This window comes from Danio rerio, chromosome 6 (genome assembly GCF_049306965.1).
Source record: "Danio rerio strain Tuebingen ecotype United States chromosome 6, GRCz12tu, whole genome shotgun sequence".
In the NCBI taxonomy this organism is placed as follows: Eukaryota; Metazoa; Chordata; class Actinopteri; order Cypriniformes; family Danionidae; genus Danio; species Danio rerio.
Genome location: NC_133181.1, coordinates 49,277,501 through 49,292,500, shown reverse-complemented (window position 1 = coordinate 49,292,500; position 15,000 = coordinate 49,277,501). Strand labels below are relative to the sequence as shown.

The 15,000-nt window shown below is 38.2% G+C and overlaps 1 protein-coding gene across 2 annotated transcripts in view; it reads left to right on the top strand.

Annotated features, from left to right (window-relative positions):
• Positions 1-15,000, top strand: part of igfn1.2 (immunoglobulin like and fibronectin type III domain containing 1, tandem duplicate 2) — a 27,448-nt gene that overhangs the window by 5,915 nt on the left and 6,533 nt on the right. For both annotated transcript variants that reach the window (XM_073954522.1, XM_073954523.1), the window contains 16 exons: positions 55-78; positions 216-261; positions 1,834-2,020; positions 2,120-2,233; positions 2,309-2,477; positions 4,100-4,372; positions 7,057-7,698; positions 7,782-7,906; positions 7,988-8,129; positions 8,389-8,682; positions 10,728-11,024; positions 11,120-11,299; positions 13,466-13,594; positions 13,711-14,019; positions 14,103-14,188; positions 14,276-14,468. In XM_073954522.1, coding sequence (XP_073810623.1) covers positions 55-78; positions 216-261; positions 1,834-2,020; positions 2,120-2,233; positions 2,309-2,477; positions 4,100-4,372; positions 7,057-7,698; positions 7,782-7,906; positions 7,988-8,129; positions 8,389-8,682; positions 10,728-11,024; positions 11,120-11,299; positions 13,466-13,594; positions 13,711-14,019; positions 14,103-14,188; positions 14,276-14,468 — 3,210 coding nt within the window. The remainder of the gene's footprint in view (positions 1-54; positions 79-215; positions 262-1,833; positions 2,021-2,119; positions 2,234-2,308; positions 2,478-4,099; positions 4,373-7,056; positions 7,699-7,781; positions 7,907-7,987; positions 8,130-8,388; positions 8,683-10,727; positions 11,025-11,119; positions 11,300-13,465; positions 13,595-13,710; positions 14,020-14,102; positions 14,189-14,275; positions 14,469-15,000) is intronic.

Below are 15,000 nucleotides of genomic sequence, written 5' to 3'. Positions count from 1 at the left end.
AAAAATTTCCATTTCACATTTACGACTAATTCAAATCTTTTTTCATCTTTTCAGTTGGATTCAAGAAAAGGAAGCCAGGTATGTACAGTATGTGGCTCAGAGCTAATGATGCTTGAAATTACATAAACAGTATGATAATATTAGAAAATCAGTTTTCTATCAAAGAGTACTCAAAGTGTCAAAATGACCTTAAATATGTCTAATTTGTTTTTCAGCCCCCAAAAGTGACCCAGATGAGTTCCGAAAAATGCTGAAGAAAACGTAAAACATCACTCCATATAGATTTTCTTTTATATGGTGCAATGCATATCAAATAATCAGCAAAAGAGAAATGAAAAAAGGCAGATCAGGGTTAGTTGTTACAGTTATTATGTTTCGTATATATGGACATAGAAAATTTTGGATATTTTTGCTTTAATTACCCATAAAAAGGAGAAAATAAGTCATTGCATGTGCATTGGGGTACAAAATTTGTGTCTCTGGACCACAAAACCAGTCTTAAGTGTCAATTATTATACATCTGAGATGTAAATAAATATGCTTTCCCTTGACTGGTAGGATAAGAAAATATTAGGCTGAGATGCAACTATTTTAGAATCTGAGGGTACAAAAAAAAATTTATATATATATATATATATATATATATATATATATATATATATATATATATATATATATATATATATATATATATATATATATATATATATATATATATATATATATATATATATATATATATTGAGAAAAATCACTGTTAAAGTTGACTGAAGTAAGTTCTTATCAATGAATATTACTAATCAAAATGTAAGTTTCTACACTGTAAAAAATCTGGTTGCCTTACATTTTTAAGCTGAATCAGATTAACCTTATGAGCCTATTGAACTTATATTATGTTAAACTGACTTAAAACAGCTTGTGTAACTCGTACAATTAGGTTAGAACATGAATAACTTTGTTTAATAAGTTACAATGAACTAAAAACTCATACTGTCATGACTAGTTAATCATAATTTTTTACAGTGTATACATTTACTGTGGAAAATGTTCAAAATATCTTTATGGAACATGGTCTTTACTTATCAGACCAATTATTGTTGCCACAAAAAAAATAAATTTAAAATTATAATTTTGAACTATGCAATGTATTGTTTTCTATCCCTAAAAATGCAACTGTACAACATAAGAAATGGTTTTGTGGTCCAGGGTTTATTAGTTAAGTCTTCGAAATGAGAAAACAGCTTTATATAACAGAGTATTGCTGATAAAGATAATGGGTAAAACAGATATAAAGCACAAAAAAATGTGTATTAAACATCATAAATATAACTATAGCTATGTAAAAATACCAAAAGGAAATCAATTGAAAAGAGTATGGTTACCTGAGGCGATGCAGTGGCGCAGTAAGTAGTGCTGTCGCCTCACAGCAAGAAGGTCGCTGGTTCGAGCCTCGGCTGGGTCAGTTGGCGTTTCTGTGTGGAGTTTGCATGTTCTCCCTGCGTTTGCGTGGGTTTCCTCTGGGTGCTCCAGTTTCCCCCACAGTCCAAAGACATGCAGTACAGGTGAATTGGGTAAGCTAAATTGTCCATAGTGTATGAGTGTGAATGAGTGTTTGTGGATGTTTCCCAGAGATGGGTTGCGGCTGGAAGGGCATCCCTGCTTAAAAACGTGGTGGATAAGTTGGCAGTTCATTCCTCTGTGGAGACCCCAGATTAATAAAGGGACTAAGCTGAAAATGAATGAATGTTTACCTGAAAAGTCTTTTTAGAAAGGTAATTTTAATGCTAACCAAAACAAGCAGTCTGATCTGTTGCAGCACTTTATTAATTTTAGGGTTGTCAAGAGGAAACAAGAACAATGTAAAGAGGGGGAAATTGATCCAAGGTTTTGGGAGGTGTTGCTGAGCGCTGCCAGGAAAGATTATGAACGTATTTGTCACGAATATGGAGTCACTGACTTCAGGTGGATGCTGAGAAAACTAAACCAGAAGAGGAAGGAAAGAGAGGCAGAGCAGTCCAAGGTCTCTTTTACTATAAGTTAAACTTATCTGTTCACCGTTGATTATAAATATACTGTACACAATATGAAAATAAACTCTGCTGAATTTTCTGTCTTCAAGTATGTGGAGAAAGTCCACAGCATGAAACAGATTGAGGTGAAAACTGACGGCACAGCAGAATTTGAGCTAGATATGAAGCTAAAGGATCCTAACAGCAAAATCTTACTCTACAAAGTAAGTGCTTTCACTTGAACGCCTCAGCGTCATCAGAAATCCTTTAATGTACTTAAACGTGTTAGCTTTTCACAGGACGGGGAAATGCTTGACTATGGAGATGGAACGGATGATACTGCAAAACATAATATGCAACAATTTGGTGAAACATATTTGTTCAGCATTAGAGATGTTGGCCCAGAGGATGCTGGCTTGTATCAAGTGGATGTAGAAGATGCAAACATGTTCTCAACTTCTCTAGCATGTAAGTAATACCAGTTGGGTTTTTAAAGATGATGGACCCTTTTTCACAAGCCTGTTATGATACTGTATGTTTAACAGTCATCAGCATCTTAGTTTTTTATATTATTAAAAAATTAATAACCTATGTGCATTCATATGTATTTATGTATGCATTATATCATATTTAGATCAAATTACACAAAACTAATTACCGCTTGTGCGAGGCGTTTGTAATGTGTCTATAGAGCGCCCTTTTCTCCATTAATTTGATCGCAGGGTTTAATTTTTTTTTATCCTTGTTGACAAGTTGTTTTACTATCATTTATGACAAAAAAAAGTTGTCATTTGGCCATCTTCTTTTAATCTAGGCCTTTTTTAAACCAGTAGTCATCTTAGTGTAATGTCCATGGCGTGATTTATTCATGTGATGTACTGTATGCAACAGTTTTTATTGTTTATGTGGCGAATGTGGCGCTCTCTCTCGCGCTCGCTAACATGCTTGAACACTTGTGCTACATGACAATATAAATGCATTTTTTGTACTATATGAAATGTATGGTTTGGGGCTCTGCTGAAGTCTGTTCTGAAATGAAAGCATTCTAGTTCTAATAATTCTATGTCATTTGCTACTGTTTTTAAAGTCCCCGTTAACTGGAAGCTGGGATTGTTATTCTTTTATTATTGTGACCAAGCGACAACATCGTGCCCTTCTTCATGAAGCAAATACGGAAGTAACTAAAACTGCAATTCATCGAAATTCCGCTAGTCCTGGCTTCATATTAGAGCAGATTTCTACTGATTCGGGCACATCACCATACGACTTGCACGTTCACCACAAAACTAGCAATGTGAGCTAACAAAAACATATGGCTAGTTTTGATTTCTTGGGGACTTAAATGATGCGCAAATCACATTGGCAGGTGATGATTAATATTGGTTAAATTTCCACATATTTAACGTTGTTCTCTCTTCTGGCTGCCGTTATCAGTCTCACACTTTGTGTGAAAGTCTTTCAGACTTATTCCTTAAAGTCTTGATAACACCATCGTGGAGTTTTTATTTTATTATTTCAGCAAATAGGATTGTAAAAAAATTATTTGTTGTGTTCTTCCATTCACTGTGCTTTAATTTGACCTAACTAATGCAGACTTCCGCTATTAAGAAACCCTGAAATGTGAAAAGGGTCCATTACGGATCATTAACATTGTAGTGTAACATTAATGGTAACACATTTTTATAATAAGTGGTGCTGTGAAATTGTGTCCCATTCTTTCACAAGGGTGTGAGCAAAAATATGTCATATGAATAAGCTACTAATTTGCTAATAATTACTAAATGGCACAAAACTGGCCAGTAAAAATGTATTTAAGCAACATTTGCAATACATTACACTGTAAAAAAATCTTGCTGACTTTTTAGTTAAATCAAATTAACTCTTTGAGTCAACTTACATCAGTAAATCTGACTAAAAAATGAATTTAATTAAATAATATAGTTGAAACCTGATAAAAATATTTGTTGCGTTGACTTGTTGTCATGAAATGTTTTACAGTGTATCAATCACTGGTTGATGAGGTATTTGTGCTTGATATTTGACTCAAACTCAATTCTTTTGATAGACTGTTGAATTGTTTTTACCTTCAGTGCCTGACGTGGAGTTTAGCAGGACTCTCAAAGACACGAAAGTGGCAGAAGGGCAGGATGCAGTGTTTGAGTGTGCCTTATTGGACCCTGTCCCACAAATCACCTGGTGCGTCAATGATGTCTCTGTAGAGAATGGAGATAAATATGTTATCACAGTGTCGGAAGACCAGCAAGTGCACAAACTAGCAGTGAAAAACTGCACAAAAGATGACAAGGGAGTCTATTCGGCTATTGCTGGTCTCAGATCAAGCCAGGGGACTTTGGATGTGGAAGGTAAGCTTTTTTGGTTTATTTATTTTTTTAAGTACTGTGCCTCTTTGGTGAATTTCACATTTCCCTATAATATACCTTATATTAACAGACAGGCAGCACAGTGGCTCAGTGTCGCCTCACAGCAAGAAGGTCGCAGGTTGGAATGGAGGATTAAATTTTAAGATTAAATTTTTGTGAGGAGTTTGCATGTTCTCCCCACGTTCTCCCCTGTACATGAGTAGGTATTCATAAACGTTTGTCTCTCTTTCATTTTAGTATAAATTTTGTATAAATTCCATACAGAAGGTTTTGTCTGATGTCTTTAACTGTAAAAATAATGCAATGCAGCTAATGAGTTGGAACACTGTGCTACTGTACATCTCTTCATTGCGTTTCCATCCATTGGGTGGCCAGTAAAATTGACACCATCTCTTAACAGTCTTATATTTTAAAAGGGTGATATATTCATTTTCTTTCAGCTTAGTCCCTTATTTATCTGGGGTCGCCACAGCAGAATAAACCGCCAACTATTGCAGCATATGTTTGATGCAGCGGATGCCTTTCCAGCTGCAACCCATTACTGAGAAACACCCACTCTCACATTCACACGCACACTCATACACTACAGCCAATTTAGTTCATCATATACAATTATACCACATGTGTTTGGACTGTGGGGGAAACAGGAGCAATTGGAGGAAACCCACACCAACATGGGGAGAATATGCAAACTCCACACTGAAATGTCAACTGACCCAGCTGGGAGTCAAACCAGTGACCTTCTTACAGTGAGGCGACAGTGCTAACCACTAATTTCTGCTTTAACTAGAAGAGCCTCAGTTTAACCCCTTAGTGAACATCAGTACAACATCTTTAGGTATTTTTTATTTCTAAACTTCCTCTGCATTCCCACCTACAGCACTGAGACTGAGAATGATCATGTGCTGTAGGCACCATACTCCTGTTTTTGGACTGATATTTTATTCCATCTCATTTCTTAAACAAAGATGCTGATGCATTGTACACTGTACTGCCCTTAAATATTACTGCATTGTGCAGTATACTATTTTCAATGATTGCGGACTTGCTCCCAAATATACCCATGCCATTTGTCTGTTATATTCTTTATGTATTGCATAATTTCCATCCATCCTTCAAGCATTTCCCACCTTCTTCAATATTAATGCATTTTCTGGTCTGATCTCAAGCCTAGGCAACTACCTGAGAAAGCACCAATCAGAGGCCACATTTTTATGATGTTGTTGTGTAGACTTCTTACAAAGTATTTTGCAGTATTTTAAAAATACAAGACACTAAAATACTTTGATACAAAATATTAACTCATTTTCATGAACACCATGAAATACAAATTACAAAATACTAATTTGTATTAAAAAAAAAAAAAAAACGTTTTTGAAATATTTGTATCATAAATACTGCCCATCCCTGCTTAACACCACTGCCAAAATACATTACCATTCATTAGCTAAGTAATGACAGTAGGAAATAAATTGTATTTTCAACAATTCATTGATGCATTGCTAGCAATGATGCATTGAAACTGACGGACAAACTGACATTTATATGAATTATATTTTTATCTTATTATAAAAAAAAAAACTTAGTACTATAAAAAAAGGTAACACTTTATTTTGATGGTCCATTTGAGTAGACTGCCTAATATCTGTTGATACTGACAATTAACAGTCCTTCAACAGACTTTAACTGACTATAAGAAACTTTGCAAGTACATGTCAACTTACACTAACCCTAACCCAGAGGTGGGCAAACTCTGTCCTGGAGGGCCGGTGTCCTGCACAGTTTAGCTCCAACTCTAATCAAACACAGCTGCTTATAGATTTCTAGAGATCTTGACACTGATTAGCATGTTCAGGTGTGTTTGATTAGCATGTTCAGGTGTGTTTGATTAGCATGTTCTGGTGTGTTTGATTAGCATGTTCAGGTGTGTTTGATTAGCATGTTCAGGTGTGTTTGATAACTCTGATTAGCATGTTCAGGTGTGTTTGATTGGCATGCTCAGGTGTGTTTGATTAGCATGTTCAGGTGTGTTTGATTACCATGTTCAGGTATGTTTGATTAGCATGTTCAGGTGTGTTTGATAACTCTGATTAGCATGTTCAGGTGTGTTTGATTAGCATGTTCTGGTGTGTTTGATTAGCATGTTCAGGTGTGTTTGACACTGGTTAGCATGTTCAGGTGTGTTTGATTAGCATGTTCAGGTGTGTTTGATGACTTTGATTAGCATGTTCAGGTGTGTTTGATTAGCATGTTCAGGTGTGTTTGATTAGCATGTTCTGGTGTGTTTGATTAGCATGTTCAGGTGTGTTTGACACTGATTAGCATGTTCAGGTGTGTTTGATTAGCATGTTCAGGTGTGTTTGATGACTCTGATTAGCATGTTCAGGTGTGTTTGATTAGCATGTTCAGGTGTGTTTGATTAGTGTTGGAGCTAAACTGTGCTGGACACCAGCCCTCCAGGACCGAGTTTGCCCACCCCTGCCCTAACCCCAACCTAACAGTCTACTTATAATCTACTGAGAATTAGTTGGCATGTAGAAGCAATGTAACTTTTATTCAACAAACAGACCCTCAAAATGAAGTGTGACCAAAAAGATTTATTATTAATTTTGCCTGATGACTTTGGTGTATTTTGTAACTGCTACTGTTTCCCGATGATCCTAAAGCCAGTGGTACAAGTGACGCAGATGAACTTGCAAAACATTTAGCTGAGGATAAAGCCAGACTGCAGAGGGAAAAGAATGAAGCAGCTAGGAGGGCACAGGCTGAAAAGGATGAAGCAGCCAGGAGGGCACAGGCAGAGCGAGATGAAGCGGCTAGAAAGGCCAAGAAAGAGCAAGATGATGCCAGGAGAGCCCAAGCTGAAAGAGATGAAGCCGCCAGGAGGGCCAAGGCAGACCAAGATAAAGCCTCCAGGAAGGCAAAGGCTGACCAGGATGAAGCTGCCAGGAAGGCTCAAGAAGAGCAAGATGAGGCAGCCAAGAGGTCGCAAGCTGAAAGAGATGAAGCGGCCCGGAGAGCTCAGGCTGAAAGAGATGAGGCAGCCAGGAGGGCACATGCCGACCGAGAAGCGGCTGAAAAAAGGGCAGCCATGATGGCAAAGAAAGAAGAACAAAATGGCAGTGGAGGATCTATCCTGGTAGATGTCGATGAAGGTGATGGATCAGAGATGAACAATGGAGGAGATGGAACTAGGAAAGATGGAAAAGGAGATGGTTTAGATGTAGATGGTTCAAGAGGAGATGGATCAAGTGAGAAGCGCACAAAACGTGCAAGAGACAGTGAATTGGTTCCTAACTGCATCACAGGTAGTGATGGTCTCAAACTCACATAATATTAAGTCATGAATTACCCTGTGCTGAGATTGTATAATTTGACACATTTCCTCCAGAACATGGAGTCCACTTTCTGAAAGGCTTGTCAGATGCTGTTGTAAACATTGGAGAATCAGCAGAGTTAGGGTGCAAACTTAGCAGTGAAGATAGCACTGGATTATGGTACAAAGATGGCAAAAAGGTCAGAATGTACAATCATTTATAATATTTATCCAATTTTGTTTTGTAATATGCATAACAAACATTAATTTTTTTTCATCAGCTGGTGTCTGAGGATGGGATTACAGTTGTTAAAGATGGGGCTCACCACAAACTAATCATCCATAAATGCCAAGAAGGAGATGCTGGGAAATACAAGTTTGAGGCTGAAGGACGTAAATCAGAGGCTTCATTAACTGTTGAAGGTAGGTATGTTATTTGCATGTCAGCCTAATTTTGACAGTAAAACTGTAATAGATAATAGATTATATTATTATAGATTATATTATTCGTAGGTTTGTGTTTTAATGTTTAGATTGCAAAAAATGTATAATATATTCATTAAATAAGTATGCAAAACATAAGACAATGGTGTGTGGATATTTAGTCCAAAAAAAACAAAATCTCTACTATCCTGTCGTGTTTTAAAGGAAAGCAATTACTAATCATAATTTTCCCTTTCAGATCCACCCAAAATTGATGCAGATGCCTTGGGTAAATTCTCAGAACCCATTGTTGTGAAAGCAGGAGAAAATGCTTCCTTCAAGCTGCCATTTTCAGGAAAAGAGCCATTCAAGATCCAGTGGTTTAAAGGGGACGAAGAGCTGCTGGAGGGTCACGGAGTCAGGATTGAAAAGTCTTCAGCTCACAGTCGCGTACTTCTTACTAAGTGTCAGCGCAAAGACACCGGAGAGATCAAGATCAAAGTCAAAAATGAATTTGCCACCATGGAAGCAGCATCAAAACTCATTGTACTTGGTATGTTATGCAAAACTGATCTGAAGAAAAACTATTCGCTTAGAGAATTTCATAGACAAAAATACATCAAATGTTTTGTGAAACAAGAAAATTCTTATAGAAGAATATTAAATCCACATACATCCTTGAAAAGTCAGAGGCAAAGCTTTTTAAGCACTTACAATGCTTTAGCTGTTTGCCTGCTAAATAAATGATGGCACGTTCAAATGCATATAAAATATGCATATTGAAAATATAGATTGGGCCTATTTTGCTTTGCATTCACACTGTCATTTTAAAGTTTCAACCTTAAGGCATAAACAGCAACAACAAAACTGTTATGAAATCAATTTTTAACAGAACATAATAACATTCATTCATTCAATTTTATTCGGCTTAGTCCCTTATATATTAAGGGTTGCCCACAGTGGAATGACCTGCCAACTATTCCAGCATATGATTTATGCAACGGATGCCCTTTCAATTACAACCCAGTACTAGGAAACACCCATACATTCTCACATTTATACACACTCATACACTATGGCCAATTTGTATATTAAATTCACCTATAGCGCATGTCTTTAGACTGTGGGGGAAACCCAGATGAACACGGGGAGAATTTGCAAACTCCACACAGAAATGCCAACTGGCCCAGCCGGGATACGAAATAGTGTCCTCCTTGCTGTGAAGCGACAGTGCTAACCATTAAACCATTGTGCTGCCCAACTTACAAACAAACTTACTAAAATAATAGTGTATAGAGAGATAAACACCTTTATTGTTTGAGTTTACAATATAAGAAAGGACATGCAATTACAAAAAACATCGGCAATAAGAAAAGATCTGCATCGGTTTGACAGCATACACACTGCATTTTCTCACAATGCAACCCAATTAGGAGTATCACAACACATGCAAATAGCACAATACAGAAGTGTTTCAAGGGGACCCAAAAACATAACGGACCGGGCTGGGATTTGTTTACTGTGCCGTGACTTATGCTCGGTGCGGTTGTAGGTGATCTTTCAAAGGGGAGTTTTTAATTTTTTTTTATTTTAACATCCTGATTACACAATTCCCTTGTCTTTCATATATTATTAACTTCAAAAACTATAACCCAAATACCCGTTCAGTCAAATTTTTGGGCCCCTTCGAAACATTTCCGTTGCGTTCCACGCTATTTGCATGAGAATTTCCAACACATATGCTGTCAAACCAATGAAGATCTTTTCTTACCCACATAGCAAAAATTCTCTGGCCCAGCTTTGGCCCACACAATCTGGTTTTGCTTGGCCCACATACTGCAGTGAATTATGGTACATGACTGGATCAAGTCTGGCTTCCAAACATAGGCCAAACATGGACCATATCTGGGTCAAGTCTCAGCTAAGTTTCTAACTCATAGCTGGGCCTGAACTGGAGTGTGTGTCATGATTGCAATGAAACTGATAAACCATGACAACATTGTGCTTTAGTAACACTATGGGAATGCTTTTTCTCAAAGTGACCTGATTGCTAGAATTTTTTTTTTACTCAAAAATTATTTTAATGTATTTTAAGTGTGAGTCAAGATAGGCCAAACTTACGTGGCCCACATATTAACTTTTAACATATGGGCCAAATACTACATTTTACATCTGCTTTATGCCAAATCTGGGCCAGAATTCTTTCATACCTGGGTAATTTGCTGGTGTTTTATAATTGTATGTGCTAAAATGGCAGCGCATTAAGCTCTCTCTGCCTCCATAAAGTTTTCAGTTCACACCAATTGCACCATATATCATTTTAATCAAATCAAACCTGTCAAGTGTGAACTGCCTAAAAATTAGGGATGTCCCGAACAGGTTTTTTCCCCTGGAGTTAAAAATAATGAGAATATATATATAAGTTTTGATCAGGAGGTAACGTCCGGATCCAAGTCTGAAACCATGTGATTGGATCTGAACATCCCTACTAAAAATATCAAATTACAATTAAAAGAAAAAAATGTGGCATTAATTATTTGGTGGTTGGATGAGTAGTCAACTGTTGTAGCACATAACTAACTATATTTGTTTTTACAGACAGGCCAAGTCCACCACAAGGACCTGTGGAAATTGTAGAAAGCTCCTTGTCTGCTATCGAGTTTAAATGGAGATCCCCGAAGGATGATGGGGGTTGCCCTGTCACTAATTACAACCTGGAGCGTCAACAGCTGGGACGGAACACCTGGACTAAAATTGGAGACATTCCTGGACAGCCTGTCTACAGAGACACGAACACTGAACGTGGTCGAAAGTACTGCTACAGAATCCGCGCAAAAAACTCAGAGGGCCTCAGTGACATCATGACAACTAATGACATAGCTGCGGGCACTTTGGGTGAGATTCCTCAAGTCCGTCTATGTTTTCTTAGTCTTCAGAAAAAGGAAATGTGTTTTTAATTTAATAATAAGGCATGTTCTATTTATTCCCAGCATTCCCTGGCTCTCCTGCTCCTCCTAAAGTGGTCAGTGCCTTTAAAGACTGTGTTAATTTGGCCTGGCTTCCTCCCTCCAACACTGTAGGAGGCAGTATCATTGGCTACAATGTGGAAAAACGAAAAAAGGGCAGCAATTTTTGGAGTCAAGCAAACCTAAAAGATGAACCAATCAGAGGTCTTGAACATTTGATTTCTTAAAAAAAATAGTAATTTAAAGGGCTAGTTCACCCAAAAAAATAAAATTACAATACATTTATTCATTTAGCAGACGCTTTTGTCCAAAGCGACTTAAAATTGAGGAGGCATTTAGCGATTCAGTAAGAAGTGGCAATACACACAAGAAGTGCTAATTATACCAAGGAACTGTTTGTGCGTAGAGAATTAAGTGTTAGAAGGGGGAAGTGTTTTTTTTTTTTTTTTGTAGAGAGAAGAATGTTTTTACAGGTGGTTTGTCAAGCCCACTCACTTACGTAAAGCTTAATTCTTAAATGCACAATATTTTTTCACTTACCCCTCATGTGGTTTTAAGTCTTTATGACTTTTTTCTTCTGTTGAGCACACACAAACACACAAAGATATTTTGAAGTACCAAAGGGTTGTGTGAGCGGTAATGGTGGGGATGTCTATGTGTCGGGAGTGAGGTATCTGAATAACACAAATAACCGGGTTTCGGGTAGCCACTGTGATCAGATACTATACCAAAGTCGGCGATTCCGTGATGTTACAGACTGTACCAAAAAGCTAAGGATTTCCAGGAAAAAATAACACAACGGGAGGGTGGCGGGAGATGGGTCTGGAATACGGGAGATTCCCAGAAAAAATGGGAGTGTTGCCAGGTATGAAAAAACTGTACAAAAGCACGCACATCTCTCTTAATTGGGTGCTCAGCCAAAACCGCAAAAGGTGCAAATTAAATGTAAATCAAAGTGTTGCCAGGTATGCCAGTATCCCTATATCGGTGTTTAGACTCTGTGAACAGCAGTGAAGTTGTTGCGATCGCATCAGGGTGGGGTGGAGGGTGGCTGGGGTGTTGGGTTTGTGTGAGCGGTAGTGGTGGGAATGTCTGGGTGTCAGGAGTGAGGTGTCTGAATAACACAAGTAACCCGGTTTCGGGCAGCTGCTTTGACCTGATACAGTACCAAAGTCTGCGATTAGGGGATGTTACAGACTGTACCAAAAAGCTGAGGACCGTTTTCCAGGAGAAATAACAAAACGGGAGGGTGGCAGGAAATAGGTCTGGAATACAGGAGGCTCCCAGGAAAAACGGGTGTGTTGGCAGGTATGCCAGTGTCTCTATATCTGTGTTTCCACTCTTTGAACCGTGGTGAAGTTGTTGAGATCGGATCGGGGGGTGGGTTGGAGGGTAGCGGGAGATGGGTCTGAAATTTGGGAGACTCCCTGAAAAAACGGGAGTGTTGACCGGTATGCCAGTGTCCCTATATCTGTGTTTACTTTCTGTGAACATCGGTAAAGGTCAGTGAACTGATGACCTTCATGGCCCATGTAATGTAATGTAATGTAATGTAATGTGACTTTATATAGCGCATTTATTGTGTATGGCCGTACACCCAAAGCGCTTCACAATCATGAGAGGGGGGGGTCTCTCCACACCACCACTAGTGTGCAGCATCCACTTGGATGATGCGATGGCTGCCACAGGACAACGGCGCCAGTGCGCTCACGACACACCAGCTATTGGTGGAGTGAAGTGACAGTGATAGAACCAATTCAGTGGATGGGAGTGATTGGGAGGCCATGATCGTAAGGACCGATATAGAGGGACTTTGGCCAGGACACCGGGGTTACACCCCTGCTATTTTACGAGAAGTGCCATGGGATTTTTAATTAACACAGAGAGTCAGGACCTCGATTTTAAGTCTCATCCGAAAGACGGCGCCCACTGACAGTGTAGTGTCCCCTTCACTTTTACTGGGGCATTAAGACTCACACAGACTAAATAAGTGGTCTAGTGGTCTCCCATCCAAGTACTGACCAGGCTCAGCCCTGCTTAGCTTCAGTGAGTAAAAGGTCTTGGGCTGCAGGGTGATATGGCTGTGGCCATAACATTCATTTCTGTTGAGCATGTGAACACAATGGCAAATCAGCAGTGTTCAAGAAAGCAAATGTCAAAGGGAAATGGATTTTCTTTTTAAATTCCAAAAAATGGTTTACAGCTTTCTTTAAAATATCTTCTATTGTGTTCAACAGAAAAAAAAGAACCTCAGATGATAAATGATGATGGAATATTCAGTTTTGGCTGAACTATCCCTTTAATTTAATCAAAGTCTGCTTTTTTTCTCTAATTTCAAATACAAATTTAATGTTTTCATTTATTATTTAGAGAAGAAGTACGCAGTAAAAGATGTAATGGAAGGTGTAGAGTACGAGTTCAGAGTTTCTGCTGTTAACACATGTGGCCCTGGAGAACCAAGCGGACCCTCTGAATGCGTGATTGCAAGAGACCCCAAAAGTAAGACTTATTTGGCAAAATCATGCTCACTGCCACCCTATTGCAAAAATATGACCTGTCCGAGTACAACCCGTATTCTTGATTCAAAGTCAATATTTCTGATGTTATCACCTCAGAGCCTCCCGGTAAGGTCAAAGAACTTAAAATTAGTGGATCAAGCTACACCAGCCTGTCTCTGTCCTGGACTAAACCCACAGAAGTCAAAGGTGAGGAAGATGAAGCAAAGGGCTATTTTGTGGAAATCAGGCCTGCAGAGCAACTGGAGTGGAGCCGCTGCAATACAAATGCTGTGAATCAGACCTCCTTTACTGTTGTGGGATTGAAGTCAATGGCTATGTATTGGGTTCAAGTGATTGCCACCAATGAAGGAGGAGAGGGGCTTCCGCAGAGCTTTGACAATTATATCATCGCCATGCCTCCTCCGGGTACAGATTCTTATTTATTTAAATGTGTTTGCTTCTGGTTTGACAGAATCTATATTAACCTGCCTTGATATATTTATTTTTAGTAAAGCCAAAGTTCACTGACAAAAAAATGAAAAGCTTTATGGTTGTTAAAGCTGGAAACACTGTTCGTGTCAGTGTCAGTTTTGAGGTAGAGTAATAAAATTTCTGGTTAACTATGTCAACTATAATATTGCATATTTAAACATATTTAAACTTCTTTTTTTTTTGTCCACAGGCCTCTCCATTACCAGACATTACATGGCTAAAAGACGGTTTTCCTGTAGGCAAACGTGTGACGATTGCTAATTTTGAAAAAGGTTCTCAGCTATTTATTTACACCTCAGAGCTGTCTGACACTGGCATCTATACAGTCAATGTGAAGAACACGGTGGGCCAGGACACCTTCGCTATTGAAATAAGAGTCACTGGTAATCTAACTCCTCAGATTTCTTTCCTATAAAACGTGTACACGTATGTTGAAGTATCCCTATTAATTTGGTTTTGGATTCCTCCTAAAACAGGTTTCATATGATCAAAAAAAAAATCATCAGCTTCTTTTTTTTTCCCCAAGTAGCTATGTTTCCATCCACCTATTTTTATGTGCATTTTGGATATGCACATAATGGCTGATGGAAACGCCAAAATGCAAATAACTTTCAAAAAAATTGCATAAAAAACTTATGCACATATCTAAGTAGGATAAACTTTTCTTCCTATATGAAAAGATGTGCATAAACTACGATGGAAACACTTTTACCCAAAAAATTCCAGTATGCACATAAAAAAAGTCATGTAATGATAAAAATGTAAGTGAATGGACAAACCAGAAGGCTGAGCACACTGTAAAACATCTGAAATGTGTTTGAGCGTCTGTGCTTTTACATCTTTTAATGCCACAGCGTGTTCACTGCGTGTCAGCATTTTTTCTGAGGCGCAAGTTATATATTAAAGGAAGAAAAG